Source organism: Brassica oleracea, chromosome C1 (assembly GCF_000695525.1).
Source record: "Brassica oleracea var. oleracea cultivar TO1000 chromosome C1, BOL, whole genome shotgun sequence".
NCBI classification, from domain to species: Eukaryota; Viridiplantae; Streptophyta; class Magnoliopsida; order Brassicales; family Brassicaceae; genus Brassica; species Brassica oleracea.
The window spans coordinates 28,790,704-28,812,951 of NC_027748.1; the positions used below are offsets into that span (position 1 = coordinate 28,790,704).

Sequence of the window (22,248 nt, forward strand, 5' to 3'; positions counted from 1 at the left end):
TGAAATGTTACAATATCTTTGAATATGACAATAAAATAATATTTTACTAATCTTTATATATATAGTTATGATTTTAATAATCCAAATATATATATATTTAGAAGAAGATACAAATACATGTGAAAATTTGAAACAATCTATTCCATGAAAAAAATTAAAAATTGATAGACACATGTATATTATAATATATACTAATTTAGAATTGAAAACAAAATATTTATATAAAAATAAATGAAAACAAAAACTTGCGCGGTTGCGCGGGTCGAGATCTAGTTTACTTATTAAAAGACAAGAAAATAAGAAATATGTACTCTCACCATTAGTTTTGAGATATTTTTTTCTATTTGTTTCAGGTCTTAGAGCTCAAGCTAAAAGAAATGCAGTGAAAAAAAAATATAGAAAAAATTTATAAAAGGGTCCATATTCCGTGTTTCGCCCATGACTATTATATTGGTTTAGATGACACTGTTCGGTTCAAGGTTTTCGGGGACTGAGGGGGGAGAGGAGAAGGAATACGGGTTTTGTGTCTGTTGTGGGGCTGAGGTTCTTGGTGGTGGAAAGAATGAGAAGGGTAATGGAGGAAGGAGGATGGGTGTTTCTGGAGTGGAGAGAGATGGACAAATTGGTGTTTCTGGAGGAGATTTGGGCTGAGAAGAGCAGATGGAGTGTTGTTGGTCAAATGTTTATTTAGACATACTCAGAGACTTGCATGTAAGTGGGAGTGAGCCTTCGTCATGTTGTAAAATATAAAGAGATATGATATACTAAAATTTCTAAGCCTTACGGACTATTTTCATTAAATATTAAATATGATTAGTTGTAAATAAATAAAATAAACCAAAAATCTTAACCATACATGATAAATTTTAATTTCTGTTGTGGAGAATTGAGTATTTCAATTTTAAAATATATTAGTAAATAAAGTTTATAAATATAGTATAATCAAAGATATGTTAACCATATGATATTTTGTTATAAAATAGTTTTTTTATTGTCATGTGATACCGAGATGTATAAACCATATAATATTTGCTTTTTTTTGTTGAAATGTGATATGTGTATACTATTATATTAATCAACAAAAGGTAAACAAGAATACTTACTGGAGGTTCGTCAATGTTCGAGTTTGGAGAAAACAACTAAAAACTTATAGAGCAGAGCATTATCAAAAAACAGAGCAAAGAAGACTTGAAGACGGCTTTGAATATATAAAATATGAAGGCAAATGCAGATGTCTCATTCAGTTATCCCCAGAACCAATCTTGGTATTTTGTTTTTTTGTAAATCATTGTAACTCCTAGCCTTAGTACTTTGTAAAAGGAAATAATATGTATAAACATGTTTAAAAAGGGTTTGTACCAAACACGGTTGAAAGAGGAGATATAAGCGGTGGTGTGATTGTTCGAGAGTCAAGCGATCGCTAGTATCTTGTCAAATTCTCGCACGTATGTGATCCCTGCACAATGAATACATGTCTCGTAATACAATTAGGCTAATTTTCATTTTCCACAATTGCGTTTTGTAACGTGAAATTTCATTATTTTAAGAGATGCTTTAAGAAAAAACTTCAGATACATATAAACTTATTTGCAAAAAAATCTCTTAAACTTTTTATGACGAAAATAAAAAATATTTTGAAAGCGATCGTTATAACTCTCTCTAAATTTTCTGTGAATTTTCATCGACCAGCTCAACATTTTCAGACTTGAAGAATTCTAGATTTCTAGACAATTGGTCCTCATCTTTTTTTTTTCCAAAAAAAGGCTTTCATAACCATAAAAAACATTAGTAGATGCCTTATGATAAAAGAAAAATCATCCTAAGGAGGATAAAAAGAAGGGTCTTCCCCAACCTCCTTACACCATGAGCCTGCATGGGATAGAGATAATTGGTCCTCATCTTGCATACATGCACTTAAATTCATTAAAAGAACAAATTCATTGGGTCAATTTGGTATGCTAGGATTAACTAAAAATGTAAGATTTTTTTTCACGTACCATCGTCATCATCAAAACTTTGAGCGTCATCAAATTTTTGTCATTCACCTTCAATCATGAAATGAAAGTAGTAATGTCGCCACATGTAACCTCAATTGACGTCATATATTTTCTTTTTGTTTCAAATAAACGTAAACTTTTATTCACTAAAAAACCTTTTCTAAACAACTTTTTTTAACATCAAAGGCATCATATTTTATTTTTGCTAAATATCAAAGGCATCGTATTTGAAAGAAGTAGAATTTACATCTTAATTTACTTTGGAAAACCACAAATGAGCACATATTCATCTTTTTCATTTTCTGGATTTCATATTAGACTAAACCGGTTTTATTTTTTATCAATGAGTCTTCGACCCGGAGATGATGTTTCAATATATTGTTGTTGGATTGTAAAAGGGTTTTCAAATTGAACTATAATTATTACTAGGGTCGGTCTGCCCTACGGGCGGGGCGGGATATACTTTATTTATGATCTAAGTTATTATTTTTTGTATGATTTTGTGGTTTGTGTTTTAGATTTGAATTTTCAAGAAATGTGTATGATACAATAAAAAAAATCATATTATATTACATAAATACTATCAGAAAAACAAATGATATCAATTTCAGATACTTATTAATAAATGATACAAAATATTTGTTTTGTGGGTTTAAAGATTTGGTTAATTTATAGGTATAAAATAATATGTTGAAAAACATTTTATCATACATGATTGTCGGGAATGAGATATTATGGTGGCTAAGATATTATCTCTTTTTTTTTTTTTGATATTATGGTCCTTGAGTTTGACTAAATTGTGCTTTACAATTGTACATTCTCATTTTAATTTTATATTTATTATCAGTAATCATTAGAATTATGTTGACTTTTGAAATATTATGTCAGTCGTGTGTATAGACTTTTATCATTGTTGGGTTTTTGAAAAGAAGAGACTTTTTAAAATTCACGATTGTTGATTTTAAGTTCCACCTGGAGACTAAATTTTTTTTTTTTGATGAAATGTGAAATTTATTGATCTTGTAAAAAGAATAGGAATTTACAAAAGGTTAGAGAAACCTAAAGACATTTACAAGGAAAATAAACCTGGATATTGTTGCTAAATTGATTGGTTATAATTTAAAAAAGTTCTAATTTATTTCTTAAAGAAAAACTTGAATTCTCTTGCTTAAAGTATGAACACAAATTGTTTAGTGTGTTTGTAGTAAATACATTTGACACTGATTTTCAGTATTGTTGCATAATATGTAATCATAGTTTTTATATTCTTATATATCTTATGTATTAAAACAGAAGTCATGTCTTATTTCATGTGTAATTTTTTTAATTTGGACTAAACGTATTTTATTAAAACTAATAACACATATAATCTTTGAACTACTTTAATCATAATATCTTTTGATATCTTTTCATTTTAAATATAAAAACATATTTTTTAAAAGGGTCAAAGAGTCTGTTTGAAAATATTTTAACAAGATCTTAATTTTCAAAAATTATATGTAAATATTTTCACTAATTTTGTAATTAGTTTTAAAATATTATTATACATTAATATATCCAGTTATCGTTTATAAAATAAAAAAAGAAAAATTCTATAATATTTTATCTATTATATAACCATAATTAATCATATTAAAAGAAAATTATTATATTGAGCTAAATATAATAAAATTGTATTAAGTTTATAAATTTATATATTTTATATATTTTATTTTCTTAAGTATAAAATATTTATGTTCAAAAATAAAATCTAATACGTTGGTAAGATAAGTTAACATTAGCAAACTATATAATACATGTATAAAAATTAACATGTATTTATTTAAAGTTAATAAGATAAAATCTTTGTAACTACTTTAATCATAATATAGTTTCATTTTAAATATATTTATACATTATATCTTAAAAATTCTAATAAATCTATGTAAAAATATTTTAACAATAACTTAATGTATTTTAAGTTATCGTTTATAAAATGAAAAATAAATAAATTATTATACTAAAATAAATATGATAAAATTATATTCAACTGATAAATTTATAAATTTTATTTTCATAAATACAAACTATTTATTTTAAATATATAATATGATGATAGATCAGCTTAAAATTAACAATCTATACTATACATGTCTAAAAATTAATATATCTTAGACTTTTGTATATATTATCTAAAATGAATAAGCATAAAATATTGGTAAAAAGAAATCTAGCTTTGAAAGACGGGTCAGAATCTAGCATAAATTCAATACAAAATAATTTTTAAATATATTTTCTCATAAATATATTTATTTGTTTAATAACTAAATGCAAATACAGTAAAATAAATATATAATAAGAAGTGACAAATACATACAATTTTAAACAATTGATTAATTATAACATGTAAATTATAAAATTATTGTATTAGAAATAGTTATATAAATATCTAAGTATATGATTAATTTTAAAAATATATACTACTTATGTTCTAAAACAATAATTTATGTATAGAAAAGTGAAAACAAACATCCGCGCGGTTGCGCGGGTCAAAATCTAGTTTTATGTAAAATGATAGCCTCTTAAATCTAACCCAATATATAGGTTGTGGTTTTAATTATTAATTATAATATTTTGTTACTATATTAGTTAGTATTATGTTTGCCAAAAATGATAGTTTAATGTTTTTTGTTATGATAACTTTGTTTTGTTTCTGTTACTTTTTCATGTGTCTTTTTGACTTCGTAATATTGTTTTGCTGCAAATTATATGTAATATATATATATATACTTCGTATATAAGCGGTTGTGATTTAACTTATAAGATATTGGTTTTTCAAAAGAGCTTATAAGATATTGTTTGTTACAAACATATTATATCTTTTATTTATTTATTTATATTTTTTTTGTATTCAGTTAGTATTCAATTTTATTTCATGTCTCATTATTAGTGGTGTGTTTTCCTTCTTAAAATGCTTAAGCTGTTAGTATAATAAACTATCATTTGCTTTTTGATTTTTGTGTTGTGTAAATTTATAAAAATTATGTAGAAAGGGTGTTTGACCAAAAAACAATGTAGAGAGGGTATGATGTGTAACAAATAAGGTTCTTCAGTTCATAAATCTCACGAAGAAAGTTCTTTAATTTTATTACAATGTAATGTTCTGGCTGCCAAAGATAAATAATACCATATACATATCGCATGTGAGCATGACAACTTCCAAAATAATTTATGTCACATATTATCTTTGCTTCTACTGATTTTTATGACCATTTACTATTATGGCTTATGAATATTTGTTGCTTTTGCTTTTATAAAACTTATGATATTATCTAAGAATTTATCGAAAGAGAGTCTCGCCAATCTTATGACCCTCTGCTTCCTGCGTTGCGAGTGTAACATCATCCCAAAACGATACGTAGCAAACCTGAATTCACAATTAAAAAACTTCAATTCAGGAATGCATGCAGCAGATAGAACAGTTCAACAAAAGACTAAAGATGTGTTCAAAAATTAAAACAGTTCAACATAATCAGATTGAAAAACCTTTTGAGTTGATGCCTTAGACATTCCAATAGGTTGGTCAAGGTTATCTCCCCCACCAAAGGCACATGCGGAGACTACAATTTGAAAACTTCGCATATACTTCTTATTCTCATCCAAAATTCTAAACCCTTCATTCTCGTTAAAAACCCACAGTGCACCGAAACTGTCTCACTCACCTGATCACAACAAAACAGCACTCAGCAATCAAGAAGCATATAATGATAATGAAACTCAAGTTATTAGCCTTGTAAGAGTTACCAAGTGTTGGCCTGAAAACTACTCTCTCTCTGCAAAAGTCTGGTTCTCAGTAAACAAATTAAAACGCGTTCCGTTCCCACGAACAGGAGAGCTTGCATCTGCACCGGTTAGGTACACAAGTTTCTTGGGAGCTTGACTCGTTACGCTCTAAGGTATCAAGAGCTTACGTTGCCAATGGCTTTAATTATTTATTAACAGAATCATTCTCCTTCCTGGCCAAAGCAACTTCTTTTCTCATGAGGTCAGCTAAACCTTCAAGTTCCTGATATGTAATTCCACCACTAAGCTTCTTAGTCATCAAGTATAACATTACCGAGAAGAAGAAATGGTTCTTCTCATAACATCAAGTATAAAGAGATTTGATCCACATAACTCAGATAAGCCCCCAAAACCATATACTATATCATGTCTTTCGTGATGATCACTTCAGGTCTAGGCCTAACATTAGAGTCCGATCCTTTATGGAACAAAACAAAAAAAAAGTTTTTTTTGGTTCAATCCAATTGTTAAATCCTGAAACAAAAATTTGAAGAAAAATAAGATTATGATGAAGATAATAAAATTACATAAGCCTCACCAATTGCTCGGTCTCTTCTTCCACACAATAAAGCTGAGCTTAAATCCTTTTCCAAACCTGATGGAGAACGGAAGCTATAGAACTTAGGGATCAAGGGTTTGATCGATAAGTTAGTGACGTGTTCTCGAAGTAATCTCGAAAACAAGAAGATAGGGCGCGAATACTCTTCGCAGTGCTCGAAAGCTCTTTAAAACCAAAACTCTATATTTCTTATTAATCAAAGCGTGCCTTACAATGATCGGCTAGTTCTCTATAAATACTACTTAGAAAGTCATAATCCTTAATGGATTAATGAAGTCCTACAAAAATAACTATTGAAAAAGGAAAACAAAGCCTGTTATAAAAAGGAAAACAAAGCCATCGTTTAAAAAGGAAATAGCCTTAGACGGCTAGGTCGTTGTGATCGTGCGCCGGTGTACCAGCGATCACGGGTTGAGCTGCATCAGGTCCCGCCGGGTTGGAAGGATTCGACCACGAATCAGGAAAATCATTATCTCCTTGATAAGGAAAGATATGTTTGACATTAAAGACGTCAGAAGTACGCAAATGAGAAAGTAGTTGAATACGATAGGCATTTTGATTGATTCGCTCGAGGATCTGAACTGGTCCAATCTTTCGAGACTTGATTTTGTTATAATCTCTGGCCGGAAAGCGTTCCTTAGTGAGTACAACCCAAACCAAATCGCCAGGTTGAAATATCAGCTCCCGTAGTTTCTCGTCAGCATCTTGTTTATACAGCGCCGTTGATGCGGCTAAATTGTCAAGCGCGAGACGATGGACGTCATGGAGTTCGGTAACAAAGTCAGTGGCTTCCCCATGCGTCCTAGTGCGGTCCGGGAGAGTGGAAAGGTCAAGAGGAGCACGAGGAATTAACCCATACACTACTTGAAAGGGACAGAAACCCAAACTCCGGTTGAAAGCATGGTTATGAGCGAATTCTGCTTGACCAAGCTTAATATCCCAACTCTTTATGTTATCACCCACCAAACAGCAAAGCAAATTACCCAGAGACCTATTAGTAACCTCGGTTTGACCGTCCGTTTGTGGATGATATGCAGAACTCATATCCAAACTCGTACCTAGAAGTTTCCAAAGAGAGCGACAAAAATGGCCCAAGAACCTCGTATCACGATCCGAGAAAATCGAAAGGGGCAAACCGTGCAACTTATATATTTCAAGGAAGAAGAGGATGGCAATGTTGACAGCGTCCAACGTCTTTTTACACGGAACAAAACGGGCCATCTTAGAGAACCTATCAACTACAACAAATATAGAATTGTTACCCCGTTGAGTATGTGGTAAGCCTAGCACAAAATCCATGGTTACGTCCGTCCGCGGTTGCGTAGGAAGGGGAAGAGGAAGATATAACCCCGCATTCGACGTCTTGCCTTTAGACAGCTGACAAACATGTAAACGCTCGACAAAACGTTCAACATCCCATCGCATCGAAGGCCAAAAATAGGACGTATTAGCTAGCTGGAGAGTACGGTCGTGTCCTACATGATCCTCGTTGTGTAACTCGTGAACAATCTTCAAACGCAGGCTACAGTCCGGAATACAAAGGCGAAGGCCTTTGAACAAGAAGCCATCGTGAACTGCATAGTCGCCTGTTACTCTGTTCATTGCTTCCACAAATATGCGACAAAAAAACTTGTCAGTCGGGTATAAATCAGCCAATACCAAAAAGCCAGGTACTGTAGTATGCATTAAGGTAAGCACGCTGTGGCGACGGCTCAAAGCATCAGCTACTCGGTTTGATTTGCCCGGCTGATGTCGAATAGAGAAGGTGAACTGTTGGAGATAAGCAATCCAAGAAGGATGATGAGCGGACACCTTGCCTGGCTATCGAGATGACGTAACGCATCATGATCCGTAAAGAGAATAAATTCTCTATGGACCAGGTAATGGCGCCAATGTTTAATGGCTTGTACGATCGCATAAAACTCGACGTCGTACGTACTATAACGAGGCCTAGCACCAGCCAACTTCTCGCTGTAAAAAGCAATTGGACGACCTCGTTGACTGAGCACCGCCCTAACGCCAAGCTTTGATGCGTCACAATAAAGCTCAAAAGTTTCGGAGAAGTCAGGGAGAACGAGAATGGGTGCCGTAGTGAGCTTCGTCTTGATCATCTCGAACGCCGTAGTCGCTTCTGGCGTCCAATGAAACCGACCCTCTTTCATACAACTTGTAATGGGTGCCATAATAATGCTAAAGTGGCTTACAAATCGACGATAAAACGACGCTAAGCCATGGAAACTGCGAATCTCTGTTACGGTCGTCGGAACCGGCCATGAGCGGACGACTTCTACCTTAGACTGATCCATGGCGAGGCCTTGTCCCGACACCACGTATCCAAGAAACAAAACCTCAGGAACACCAAACTCACACTTGTGCTTAGCTGCAGAAGGTTGATCTCGACGGAGGACGGCGAGGACATCACGAATGTGTGATAAGTGATCGGCCATGGAGGAGCTAAAGATAAGTATATCGTCAAAATAGACAACTACGAATTTCCCAATGAAAGGTCGAAGAGCGTGATTCGTAATACGCATGAAGGTACTTGGTGCATTAGACAAACCGAAAGGCATAACGAGCCACTCAAAGAGTCCCTCGCGAGTTTTAAACGCCGTCTTCCATTCATCTCCCAGTCTGATCCGAATCTGATGGTAGCCACTTTTAAGATCAATTTTTGAAAAAATGGAAGCCTTTCCGATTTGGTCTAAGAGGTCATCGAGGCGCGGGATCGGAAAGCGGTAACGAACTGTAATTTTATTGATAGCCCTGCTGTCAACGCACATACGCCAAGTTCCGTCTTTCTTGGGAATAAGAAGAGCAGGCACAGCGCATGGAGACAAACTCTCCCGAATATTTCCCTTGCGTAACAAGTCTTCTACTTGTCTGCGAAGTTCCTCATGTTCATCTGGACTCATTCTGTAATGAGGACCGTTCGGCAGTGTTGCGCCCGGTACAAGATCAATTTGGTGTTGAATATCTCGTAGTGGAGGCAATGATGTCGGCAGGTCTACGGGGAAGATATCGTCAGGTCTACGGGGAAGATATCGTGGTACTCGTTGAGGAAGGAAGCAATATTGTCGTGTATAGTCGCGGAGAGGAGAGGAATTGGTGGAGTTGCGACTAAGGCAAACACCATACCTTCTTCGTGGAGCTCTGATCTGAGCGCCTCGTACGAGCAGATCAATGATGCTTGTTTTGATGGTGACGCTTGTGGCGGAGGGGTAGAGACAGGCGGGGTTTTAAGAGGGGGTGAATCCTTGGATGGAAGAAGTAAGATCTTATGTGAATCCCAAGTGAACTGATAAATGTTATCGGCCCCGTAATGTATGATCTTGCGGTCATACTCCCATGGTCTTCCGAGCAATAAGTGGCTTATGTCCATCAATGCAATATCGTAATAAATACGATCTTTGTAGTAAGGACCAATGGAGAAGGAGATGAAGGCGCGCTGTGAAACACGTAAATTGACACTTGAGTCAAGCCATCCAAGAGTGTAAGGCGATGGGTGTGTTTCACGCGTGATACCAAGCTTGACCACTCGCTTTGATCCTCAAATCCGGCACGTTTTTCATGCTCAGCCACCACCAGCTCAGCAACAAGTTTGTCCACATCAACAATGGATGTGCCGTTAAAATCAGATTGATGATGCACGAGCTCAAGTATTCAATTGGATGATGATGAAGTTGACGAGAGCTTTATCGAAGACAATGAATCTCACAGCCAAGCGTCAGATGTTGAAGTTTCTCTCCAAAAATATGGATTTTTTGTCGTGGACGGCAACAACTTGGCGCTGGACATCGCACGTACTACAGATTATGGTGACAATTGGGCTTTCAAAAATTATGGCCCAATACATCATCGTGATGAGGAGCACGTGGATTTACAACCATTCACTCTCATGGCAGCTATGTGGTATAAGGGAGAGAAAAGATATGTTGCTACCCAAAGAGTCTTGGCTGCGAGCCCGATTAGAAGGTGACGTCCAATTTGACGACCGTGTTTGTTGTTCAAACGAGGCAGCACCATGATGAGCTTCACCTACTGTTGATGGATCGAACTGAGCCATAGCTGTCTGCAGTTGAGAGCGTAAACCTCCTATGAAGCGAGAGACGAGTTGAATTTGACTGTCGTGTATTTCGTTGCGAGTTAACAACAATGCAAATTATTCTACGTATTCGTCAACGCTACGGGAACCTTGACGAAGGTTCTGTAATCTGGTGCACATGGTCCGTTCATAGTTGTGTGGGAGGAAGGTTTGACGCAAATGCTTTGTTAATTTCTCCCATGTGTTAATAGGTTCTTTACCCGTCCGTGACCGTGTGGTTTTCAGTTGTTTCCACCATGTAGCAGCATGACCACGAAAGCGCATTTCTACGAGAGGAACACGACGATTCAGTGGGACTTGCTTGAACTCCAAGATTTCTTCGACGGATATCAACCAGTCGACTAGGTCATCGCCTTTCAGTCCTCCATGGAATTAAGGTATGTCTACTTTAAAGCTCTGTTCCCAGCGATGATCAAAGTAATTCCGTTGTACCAAGTCATCACGATAAACGCGTCGATGATGCTCGTCCTCGTCTTCGGCGCCGAGCAGGTCGTGAGGTCGTGCCTCAGCATGTTGTTGTGGTCGTTGAAAACGTTGCTGCTGTTGGCGGTGAGGTATGATCGGTGGAAGTTGATGCTGTTGTTGATGGTGTTGCAGGTTCTGTTGTTGTGGTGGCGGTAGATGGAGCGGATGTTGTTGCTGGGGCGGAGCATGAACAGCATGTTGGGCTTGAGGGTCCACACGAGCTGTTATTGCGGTGGTTAAAGCTTCAATGCGATCCGCCAAGGTGCTCACCGTGTCGCCTAGTTGTTGGATAGAAGTTTGAGTTGCCGTCTGCATCTCGACAAGAAGAGTTCGTATTTCAGTAGAATCCGCTAGGGTTCCTTCAGGGTGTTGATCCCGATTATCACCGCTAGAGCCTCCTGTTTTCTTTGTCATTGAAAAGAAGAATTTCTTTCCCGGAACGTACTGATTCTGATACCATCTGATGGAGAGCGGAAGCTATAGAACTTAGGGATCAAAGGTTTGATTGATAAGTTAGTGACATGTTCTCGAATTAATCTCGAAAACAAGAAGATAGGGCGCGAATACTCTTCGCAGTGCTCGAAAGCTCTTTAAAACCAAAACTCTATATTTCTTATTAATCAAAGCGTGCCTTACAATGATCGGCTAGTTCTCTATAAATACTACTTAGAAAGTCATAATCCTTAATGGATTAATGAAGTCCTTTTCGTAAAGGATAACTATTGAAAAAGGAAAACAAAGCCTGCTATAAAAAGAAATAGGATTTTTAACGTTAAAACCCCTCAACTATGTTTGTTTTGGATAAAAACCCCCAAACTAAGTATTTAACGTAAAAGCCCCCAAACTAACTTTATTTAATGAAGTAAACCCTAACAGGTCATAATTATCAATAATACCGGTAAATCTTTAGTTTAGGGGTTTCTACATTAAGTAAACATAGTTGAGGGGTTTTACCATTAAAAATTAAATAAAAAATCAATTTTATAATATTATCTAAAAATTAGTAACTTAAATTTTCAAAATTAACATTTTTAATTTTTTTTTGTAAATTTATTAGTTTGATGTGTTTTAACATCAATATTATATATGTAAAAATTAAAAATGTATGTAAAAACCGAGAAAATATAACAAAAATTATATAAAGAATTTAGACGCAGTAAGACTTTCTTCCCTAACTTCCGGATCAGACATATTCCAAGAGCACAAAATGCTATGGCGGACAAGCTTGCAAGTGGTGCGAGGAGTTCTCCTTCAGCTATGTTATATATCGATTCAATACTTTCGGTTTGGCTTTCTGAATCGCGCGGTCTAGTTACTTAGTTCTCGCTTATGTTGTCAAAAAAAAATTACTATTTTTTAAATAATATTATAAAATTTTGATTTTTTTTTAAAAAAAAATTTAATGGTAAAACCCCTCAACTATGTTTACTTAATGTAGAAACCCCTAAATTAAAGATTTACCGGTAGAAATGGTAATTATGACCTGCTAGGGTTTAATTCATTAAATAACGTTAGTTCGAGGGTTTTTTCATTAAATACTTAGTTTGGGGGTTTTTACCCAAAACAAACTTAGTTGAGGGGTTTTAACGTTAAAAATCCAAAGAAAAACAAAGCCAACGTTTAAAAGGGAAATAGCCTTAGACGGCTAGGTCGTTGTGATCGTGCGCCGGTGTACCAGCGATCACGGGTTGAGCTGCATCAAAACCTCCATATTCTTCTTCTCGATCTCCTCTTATTTAGCTATTACCACCAAGAACAGATGGGTTAGCCATTACCACCAACAACAAAAAAAGAACTCTTCAAATAATTTCTTTTGATTATCACCAAATGTGAGGGTGGTGCTCAATGGATGCAGGATTGCCTATTTATACATGTAAAACACCGCCTAGAACTATGATAATTATCATTGAATGAATCGTCTTCCTTGATTTGCGACGACTAATTAAAGATGTTACTTAAAAGACAATGAATCAATAGATCCCGTAACGTCTACAAACTAAAGACGATTCGATGCTAACGGCGCAGAGCACAGATTCTCTTCACGCCGATTCGTCAAACGCGAGATGTGAATCTCCATTGCTGGTTAACCCACTGACAGATCGAAGAAGAATATGAAACCCTAAATTGAGAGAGATCGAATAAGACGATGAAACCCTAAACTGAGAAGACTCTGCAAGCGAATGGAGATGTCGCTCTCTATTGGAGTGGATATTTGCCATTCTTAATATTAAAACGAAAGCCCAGTAAACTCATTACACCATGAACAAAAAACTTACAAATATAAGCATGAGATCAAAGCCCATCACGCTGCAGTTTAAGTGATACAGTACGTTTTGCGTAAGTGGACACGTGGCGACTCCAAGACGCACGACTTTCCTATGTGGACGATGACGTGGAAGCTTGTGAGAGAAGCAAACCCTTTTTTATAGTAATAGATTTATAATTAGACTAAATTAATATTAACTAATAGAAATATTACTGTACATTAATATTTTGAAAAGGAAAAAAAAATTTTTAATATATAATAGTATGGTACTAGATAGGCTAGTACTAGTCACTACTATATAAAAGAGGTTAATTTGGGAGCTTCTAAGGGGTGCCACATGGGCATAAATATTCTCCACCAATCAATCTGCCAGGTAATCGCGGACTGGACTTGGAATAAAAAAGTTAAGTTACCTTCCCTGCCCATTTAAACCATTTCGCAGCCCATAAAAAAGTATGTTGATACGGGTCCGGTTATATCGGGAGTCTCGATCCCGTTTCTCTAAAATACAAAGCTAGACCTGATATCAGACCCTAGGAAAACTCATTAACTATCTTCACAGCCAACTTCCAGCCTTCTCTTCATCGTGCCCTACTTCTCAGTAACGGCTTCACCTCACTTAAATCTGAAGCCATTAAACCTTGCAATCAATCTCTGTTAACTCGATCCCCACTATGTCTCATTACTTCAAAACCTTCATCCTCTTCAGCTTCTTCGCGATTTCGAACCTAGAAATAGGCATCTCTGGCTTGATGGTTCCCGCAGATTCATCGCTCCTCTCTACCCTAAAATCAGACACACTCGAGCAAGAACGATGGCCACTTCCAAGATCTCTCTTTCCAAGCTGAAGCCAGGGCGTGTACTCGGACCGTTGTCACACGCCTACTCTGATTTGATTTTGCAAAGAAAGGAATGTCAAGAAGGCTTTGTGAACTAATGGGCATCTGATATGCTTGTCTTTGATGATCAGGTATCTATAGCAGTTTATGTCTTAGTCTTTGTTGTTATGTCGTCTATGTTTACAATGTCTTCTTACTGATTACAAATCTCTTTTTTTTTTGCAGTCCTCTCTCATCCAAACATTTGTATATGTTCATCGCCTAAACATATTCTGAGATCTTCTTAGGGAGGTAACTATGAACGAGCTTAATGGCTTCGATGTGGCGAGAAGCAACAATCATTTCAAGATTTGTAATTCCGTTGTTGTAGCCATCCGTCTTAACGAGTTTAGAAAGATGGTTGAAGTGCCAGCGGTTGCTAATCCAATCCCTAGTGAGATGTCCAGGTTCCGAAATGTTGAGCAAATCATGTCTTTAGCTAATACTAACGTCGAGCTGCCATGTAAGTCTTCACCAGCCTTACTATGTCTGTAGTCATAACTTAAATATTCAGACATCTCATACCATATAACCATATCTTTTAGACATCATTGGTGAGGTATGCGATATCAGGATCACAGTCAGACAATGGTTAACATCCGAGTATATAAGTAATATATCTGACCAACTATTACTCAGTGATTTTTTAATATGTATCTTTATAACCAGAGTTGATATTTACTTAAAAAACCACGTCCTTACTTGGCAGGGATGCAACTTTGTGCGTAAGCGTTTTTGACAGTGTTGCTGAGCTCCTCCACAAGAGGCTGGAAGCTGGTGTTGTCCATCCAAAAGTGATGGTAGCAACCAACATCAACCCCAAGTTTGTAGGAGGTGAGCAGTTTTGGTATTATATTTAGACAAATTCACGTTTTTTATGTCTCAAACCAAGAAAAAAAGTTCAAAAAATGATCTGCAGGTCGACTTTACCTCAATGCTTTTTTGGGACATTTTTTTATTTTGACAATGAGGTGGCCGCAAGCCGGAATCTATTTGAGGAGTACTTAAATTATCTCTCATACTTTTAAAGCGAGGTGTACACATGTCGTTGTCCATATTCTTAGCACATACCATTTCCAGGTTGTCTTCCAAACCCGACTCGATGTTTTGTTTGCTTCCTATTATATGCTTCATGTTACTATGACTCTATGTTTATTTTGGTCGACATATACTACATAATACTCTATATTATAATCTCTGTAGCGAATAAGTTTGTCTCTCACTGCTTATAACATGTAAACTTGGTTATAATATTTCCTTTTACGGTTTTCACATGATATCTGCAAATGGTGATAGGAGGTCCTCCACAGCTTCATTCTCAGTTCTTGTGATGCACACGTAAGATGGATTGAATAACAAGTACGATGCTAAGAATATCAACAGCCTCAACTAATGTTATGAGATGCATATGAGCTTCACATAATGACTCCAGTAGTACATCATGTGCATTATTTAATCAATCCAACCGGCGTTCACTGAAACTACTGATTATATGTCGTCAAATTATTAAACCGTTATCAAAGTTTCCAGTTTGTAATACGCATAGGCAAAAAAAGACTTTATTATTTAACATTAAAAAAGAAAACAAGGCTACGTATAATAACTGCCATAGAAAACAAAAAGACACGTTAAAAACCTTTCTATTTATAGCAGGCACAGTGCTAGCGTCATTAGTCTTTGGACATCTGCAACTATGTTCAGATTAACAGTTAATATGCATCTACAAAAGAAGGAAAGGAACTTTGCAGACTGGATATTGGAAGTTTGGAATGGTACGGCTGCAACTGTGGAAAGTCTATCTGATAAACACAGAGAAGGAGATCAGATTGCAATGCTTACTAAATTCATGATCCCAAATTCAGAACAGCGAGAACGCTCTTTAACTGATGCCGCCTACCCAGACTTCATTAACAACTACCAAAACCTCCAATACTTAAGAAAAATGGCAATATTAAGTCCAACAAATGATACAGCCTATGAGATAAATTAGCTCATTCTATCAATGGTTCTTTCAAGAATTAAAGAGTACTTGATTATAAAAATTCCTCTGACTAAAGGGAAAAACAAACAAATTATTGATTGAAACCCACATTGCATTGCATGTGCGTTTGAAGAAGGTAATCACAGGTCGGAATGGCTACTCCATCCCCACCAACCTTTCTATTCTCCTGTCACCATTGTCTTTGTTTTAAACAAAAGCTTGGCCTCAATGAATAGACTACGTCAACAATAAGATAACCCTGAAATACATATTGTTCTTTTTTCTAAGTAATAACAGATTTTTTTAATAAACTAAAACATCTTCAACGTAGTTTAATTTTAAATTACACGAACTAAACTCATATGTAATGGACGTTTCAATACCGGTTATGTTTCTTGCCAAAAAATTTAAAATCATATTAATAAAACAATTCAAAAATCTAATACAAAAATTTAATAATCAGGTTTCTAATATTTTGAACTTTCGTATACATATATAAATTGCCAAAATATTTTAAATTTGCCTATTGTGATTGTGTATACATTACACTAATATTTTAAATAATTCAAAGAAAAAACAAAGTTCTCAACAAAATATCATAGCAGGAAACAATTAACGATTAAAATACTAAATATAAATCCCAAACCAATATTACATAATCATACAACATATATTTTACACTACAACCAAAAATCACACATCGAAACACAGAACTTAAAACAAAACGCAAAACTGGATGACTTGCAACATATCAAACTACCAGCTATTCTACATCGTTGTCAAAACCTTAGATCATTGTAATCCAATTACTCGGAACACCCAAATCAAACAAACAAACCACATCTAACCAAAATCTCCGCGCTTCGCGCGGACAACCCCTAGTAACTACAAAGACTCGAAAAAGAAAAATAGTAAAATAGATGTGGAATAATAAATCTTGGATTTTCACAACGACCAAACCAAAGAAATCGCATCTTCAATAAGAAGATAAAAATTGATTGACACAAACGTTTCTGGCCTTGCAAGTCACAGTTCTCCATTAAAAGTCTAAATAAAAACGTGAAAAATTCATATGTTGTCATTCGTCAACAGTCAAACACGATACGCTGGTTGTCTTTTTTCAGTCGTTGGTACTGTATTTTGTTTGGATTATTTCAATTCGTTTCTAGAATATAAATACATATATATTCATGACTTAATCTCTTTTTATACGAAAACAAATACAAGTCACTAATTTTGGAAAGACCAATTAGTATAGTCTTCCTGAAAAATCAGCAAACTTACAAAAAGATATAAAATTCGACGGCCACTATTTTTGCTCTTTCCATTAATTTCTTTTATGAAATATACAGATATCTGAGGATCAAATCTTGTCAGATATGGCAGAGTTGAAAAGAAACCTTACTTTGGTCTCGACCCTTTTGATTTTGCTTCAACTATGCAGCATCGTATCTTGCACCACAAGCACCTCAATCACCAGAAACAACACCATACGAGACGGAGACACACTGATCAGCGAGGAAGAAGTCTTCGAGCTCGGATTCTTCAGCCCGAAAGATTCAACCTTAAGGTATGTCGGAATCTGGTACAAGAACATCGAACCTCAAACAATTGTCTGGGTAGCAAACCGAGAGAGGCCATTGTCTGATCACAACGGAACTCTGAAGCTTGCAGATGACGGGAACTTGGTGGTCGTAGATGGAGAAAACAACACCGTTTGGTCCACAAACGTGCCGCCCAAGTTGAACAATACCGTTGCTGTTCTATTGGAAACAGGGGATCTGGTTCTGTCTTCAGATTCAGACAGGGACACTAGGTTTTGGGAGAGCTTTAACAACCCAACTGATACTTTCTTGCCCGGTATGAGGGTTAGGGTGAACCCAACAAGCGGAGAGAATCGCGCTTTTACACCATGGATGTCCGAAACTGATCCTTCACCAGGAAGGTATTCGTTAGGGATTGATCCTATTGGACCACCAGAGATTGTGATTTGGGAAGGAGAAACGAGGAAATGGCGAAGCGGTCCGTGGGATTCGGTTATCTTTACCGGTATACCGGATATGTCCCGTGTCACGAACTATATTTACGGCTTTAAGCTTTCTTCTCCTCCTGAAAGAGATGGTAGCGTGTACTTCACGTATGTTCCGTCAGATAGCTCTGACTTGCTAAGGTTTCAGATTACGCTTGATGGTGTAATAGAGCAGTTCAGATGGAACAAAGATGCCAAGAGCTGGACTTTGCTTCTGTTGAAACCGAGCACGGAATGTGAGAAGTATAACCGTTGCGGTAATTACAGCGTATGTGATGAGAGCAAAGAGTTTGGTTCCGGTAAATGTAGTTGCATCGATGGGTTTGAGCCGGTGAATCAGAATCTGTGGGACGATGGAGATTTCTCGGGTGGCTGCAAAAGAAGAGTGCCATTGAACTGTAGCCAGAGTCTGAGAGAAGACGAGTTCATGGAACTTAGGGGAATGAAGTTGCCTGATTTTGGATCATTTGTTTCCCTTAGAAACTCAGAGACTTGTAAAGATGTATGCGTCAGGGATTGCTTGTGTAATGCTTATGCGTTTGTTAGAGGGATCGGATGCATGATTTGGACTAGAGATTTGATAGATATGGAGCGTTTTCAGCATGGTGGACAGTCTATTAACATCCGGCTAGCAGAATCTGAACTAGGTCTGTAAAATGTTTGAGTAGTCATAATACATTTTGAAAGATTAAACATAACTGATCCTAAAATACTTGGACTTCTTTTGTTGTGTGAGTAGGTGGGAAGGAAAACTCAAAGCTATGGATCATTATTTTAAGTGTTATAGGAGCCTTCTTGCTCGTATTATGCATTTGGATATTGTGCAAGTTCAAGAAAAGAGTTAAAGGTGAAGTCTCTAGTCACACACATTGCTTTAAAAAGAGTACGTGCATATATGATCAATTATTTGTTGGTTGTAAGTCATGTAATATTTTTTTCGTTATTTTTAATAGAATAAATCAGCTTAAAAATATGCAGCTATATTGTGGAGGAATAAACACCTTCCAGTTTTCGAAGAGAACAAAGACTACTCGGTGAAGTCCTCAAGCTCGACGAGCCAAGTTCTGGTAGGGGGTCTAGTTGACACACCAGATTTTCCCATTTTCAGTTTCAACAGCGTTGCCTTAGCAACAGGAAATTTCGCTGAAGAAAACAAGCTTGGACAGGGCGGATTTGGTACTGTATATAAGGTCAAGCAATGGAATATTACTAGTAGTAATCTTATTGAGAGACTAATGTTGGTGATAAAGTTTTAATCCTTATCTAACAATTGTGTTGTGTTTGAACAGGGAAACTTTCCAGGGGACACAGAGATCGCGGTGAAGCGATTATCAGGGAAATCCAAGCAAGGGCTAGAGGAATTCAAGAACGAGATCTTACTGATTGCCAAACTCCAGCATCGAAATCTTGTTAGATTAGTAGGATGTTGCATTGAAAACAATGAGAAAATACTTCTCTATGAATACATGCCAAATAAGAGCTTGGACAGTTTCCTTTTCGGTATGTTTTCTACAAAAAATTTTGGAAGTTTTCTGGATTGAGTATATAACTAGTCCTTTGCGCAGATGAGGGTAAACGAGGAAGTTTAGACTGGAAGAAACGATGGGATATCATTGGAGGAATCGCGAGGGGATTGCTTTACTTGCATAGAGACTCAAGACTAAAAATCATTCACCGTGACCTAAAATCTAGCAATATCTTGCTTGACAAGGAAATGAATCCGAAGATTTCGGACTTTGGTATGGCTCGGATCTTCAACTACCGACAAGATCAGGCCAACACGATCCGAGTTGTCGGCACATAGTAACTAAGCGAACCTCTTTGTTGTTTTCTCTTCTTTATCAATCTCTTATGGTTTTGATGTTGGTAAAATGTGTAGTGGTTATATGGCTCCGGAGTATGCAATGGAAGGGATGTTCTCAGACAAATCTGATGTGTATAGCTTTGGAGTGCTGATACTGGAGATTGTAAGTGGAAGCAAGAACTTTAGCTTTCGAGGGTCTGAACATGGAAGTCTCATCGGCTATGTAAGTTTCTCTTGATATTTAGGTTTGGTTCCTTTTTTCTTCAAATCAAGAAACTAATGTTCTAAAGGACGTAACAAAAACTCAGGCCTGGAATTTATGGAGCCAAGGAAAGACCAAAGAGCTAATAGATCCAACGGTGAAGGACACTCAAGACGTGAACGAAGCAATGAGATGCGTCCACGTGGGGATGTTGTGTACACAAGACTCGGTAATATACAGACCAAACATAGGTTCGGTTTTATTGATGTTGGAGAGCCGAATGAGTAACCTTCCACGACCGAGACAGCCTACCTTCCACTCGTTCTTGAACTCCGGCGAGATCGTGGAAGGTCAGGATGTTGCTACGGTTAACGATATTACTTTGACCACTGTTGTTGGTAGATAACTACTTTGATGAATTAGTTGTTCTTCCCAATGCTCTTTTGCTTCTCATTTTTTCTCTCCGGAAGTCTCTTAGTTTTCAACTTTTGTACATAATAAATTTTCGTCTTGTTTAACATTTTCAAATACATGCTTGAATTTGAACATTGTCGAGGAAAATAAACAAATCGGATTTATACTCTAGCTGTTTTTTGGGGTCAGCATATTTAATTGTGATTTGTGAATGCCAAATAATAGATGTTGGAGCATGTGGAAGACATGCAACTCATATGGTTCTAAAGCCACTTCAACTAAACTTCATGCTTTATTTATTTATTAATCTCTAAAGTCCACACGACTTTTTAACACTAAAAAGCGATACCGATCGTCGGGAAAATAAAGGATTTCCTTGAAAGCTAAACTGGCAGAAACAAGTTGTTCGGAGACGACAATACTTTTACAGTTTCACGTAAGAAAATATTTTGGCACAAACTTAAACTAAACTCAGGCCCGTCTCAAGTATTATATGGGCCCTGAGCTAAAAATATTTTTCCGCATACAAAAAAAACTTTAAAAATATTGAGCCCTTTTTTTTTTGTCAACTTATTCGGCTCTAATCTAGGCTAGAAAAAAGTCAAAAATTGTAAAGGCCCTGTATAAATGCACCCTCATCACATGCACAAGACCGAGCATGACTAAACTACATAATAATTAAGAGGATGAAACTTAGAGCAAAGATTAAAACTCATCACCAAAGCGAAGTAGAAGAATGCTCCAACAAAGTATTAGTAGACCAATAAGCTAAAAGACTCCGGTAAGGCTTTCTTGGAACTATACGCTTTTGCAACAAAACATCTCTAGTAAGGTTGTTTGATGAGGTTCGATGTGATTGACCCGCCTTATGTTGGACTTCTCAACTTACCTAGCGGAAGAAAAGAGGTTCCTCCTAGTTCATGAACACCCTAGGCAGTTTCGGAGGCAACATGAAACATCCTGACCCAATAATCTTTGGAAAGTCTTTGGAAATTCAAAATAAAACTGGAAGAATTTTTCACAAAGTAACATAATAAAACACCGCAACTTTATTAATAGAACCGAGTTAAATAACGTGGACAATAAGAAAAAAGTTTGTAGGCTTCTATAAAATCTTCCATGTTTATGAATACCCAGTCATGCTGGTCTTCACAGTCTCGCGCTTCGGTCCATACAACTACTCCTCATCTGCATCACGAAAAGGAAACATGAGCATGCAAAAATACTCAATAAGAATGCTCAAAACAGCCTACATGCAACCCCTAACATATCTAACATCAAACAAGGAATTTCATTCTAGCAACTTAACATTTCATTTATTCCTTATAATTAACCATTTTCCTTTCGGTTAGCCATTTTTAACTTAGTTATTCCTACACATTTCATTACTTAAAACACTTTTCTACTTATTTTGACTCCAAAGGTCACATACGGCCAAAGCCAATCATGCACGACCCAAAGCTATAATTCTTGTCCCGTAGCTATCATACATGGCCTGAAGCCACTTGATATGTCGGTCCCTCGTAAGGCCCGAGGCCAACGGCCCCAAAGGTCCCTCGTAAGGCACCGAAGCCAAAATACAATCATTATTTCTTTTTACAGCCTAAAATCAAAGCGTAATTTCCTTATGTAAGTCCATCTGCGTAATCCCGTACTTTCATTCTTATTCCATTTTCTTAACATTTTCCATTTAACATGTTAATTCATTTCAGATCAAATCCTACGTTTT

The 22,248-nt window shown here is 36.2% G+C and overlaps 2 protein-coding genes and 1 long non-coding RNA gene across 5 annotated transcripts in view; all 3 read left to right on the forward strand.

The window, feature by feature from the left end:
- The window catches only part of LOC106336699, a gene marked incomplete at its 5' end in the record, with an annotated part of 8,670 nt that extends 7,979 nt beyond the window's left edge, over positions 1-691 (forward strand). Inside the window, 1 exon segment of the mRNA XM_013775617.1 lies at positions 465-691. Within this exon segment, the coding sequence (XP_013631071.1) occupies positions 465-691 (227 nt within the window).
- Positions 692-13,706: 13,015 nt separating this feature from the next.
- On the forward strand, positions 13,707-15,641 carry LOC106298299. 2 transcript variants are annotated; one of them, XR_001261465.1, is made up of 6 exons: positions 13,707-14,181; positions 14,276-14,552; positions 14,635-14,700; positions 14,799-14,923; positions 15,009-15,169; positions 15,386-15,641. It is a non-coding gene; the product is annotated as an uncharacterized LOC106298299 (long non-coding RNA). The 2 variants fall into 2 exon arrangements; XR_001261464.1 differs by having other exon boundaries at positions 15,009-15,641.
- Positions 15,642-17,325: 1,684 nt separating this feature from the next.
- On the forward strand, positions 17,326-20,656 carry LOC106303193 (putative G-type lectin S-receptor-like serine/threonine-protein kinase At1g61610). Of its 2 annotated transcripts, none has more exons than XM_013739551.1 (7): positions 17,326-18,746; positions 18,839-18,982; positions 19,078-19,289; positions 19,389-19,599; positions 19,665-19,902; positions 19,979-20,126; positions 20,212-20,656. In XM_013739551.1, exons 1-7 carry the CDS (start codon positions 17,450-17,452, stop codon positions 20,509-20,511), a joined length of 2,550 nt encoding a protein of 849 aa, XP_013595005.1. In that variant the 5' UTR covers positions 17,326-17,449; the 3' UTR covers positions 20,512-20,656. The 2 variants fall into 2 exon arrangements, with proteins under 2 accessions (XP_013595005.1, XP_013595045.1); XM_013739591.1 differs by having other exon boundaries at positions 17,450-18,746; positions 18,839-18,946; positions 20,212-20,511.
- Positions 20,657-22,248: the final 1,592 nt, after the last annotated feature.

Excerpts from the sequence above, each read along its gene's own strand:
- LOC106303193 (XM_013739551.1), top strand. The coding sequence starts at position 17,450 with ATGGCAGAGTTGAAAAGAAACCTTACTTTGGTCTCGACCCTTTTGATT. Across the intron at positions 18,983-19,077 it reads CACACATTGCTTTAAAAAGA|CTATATTGTGGAGGAATAAA; the intron begins GTACGTGCATAT and ends AAAAATATGCAG. Across the intron at positions 19,600-19,664 it reads CTTGGACAGTTTCCTTTTCG|ATGAGGGTAAACGAGGAAGT; the intron begins GTATGTTTTCTA and ends TCCTTTGCGCAG.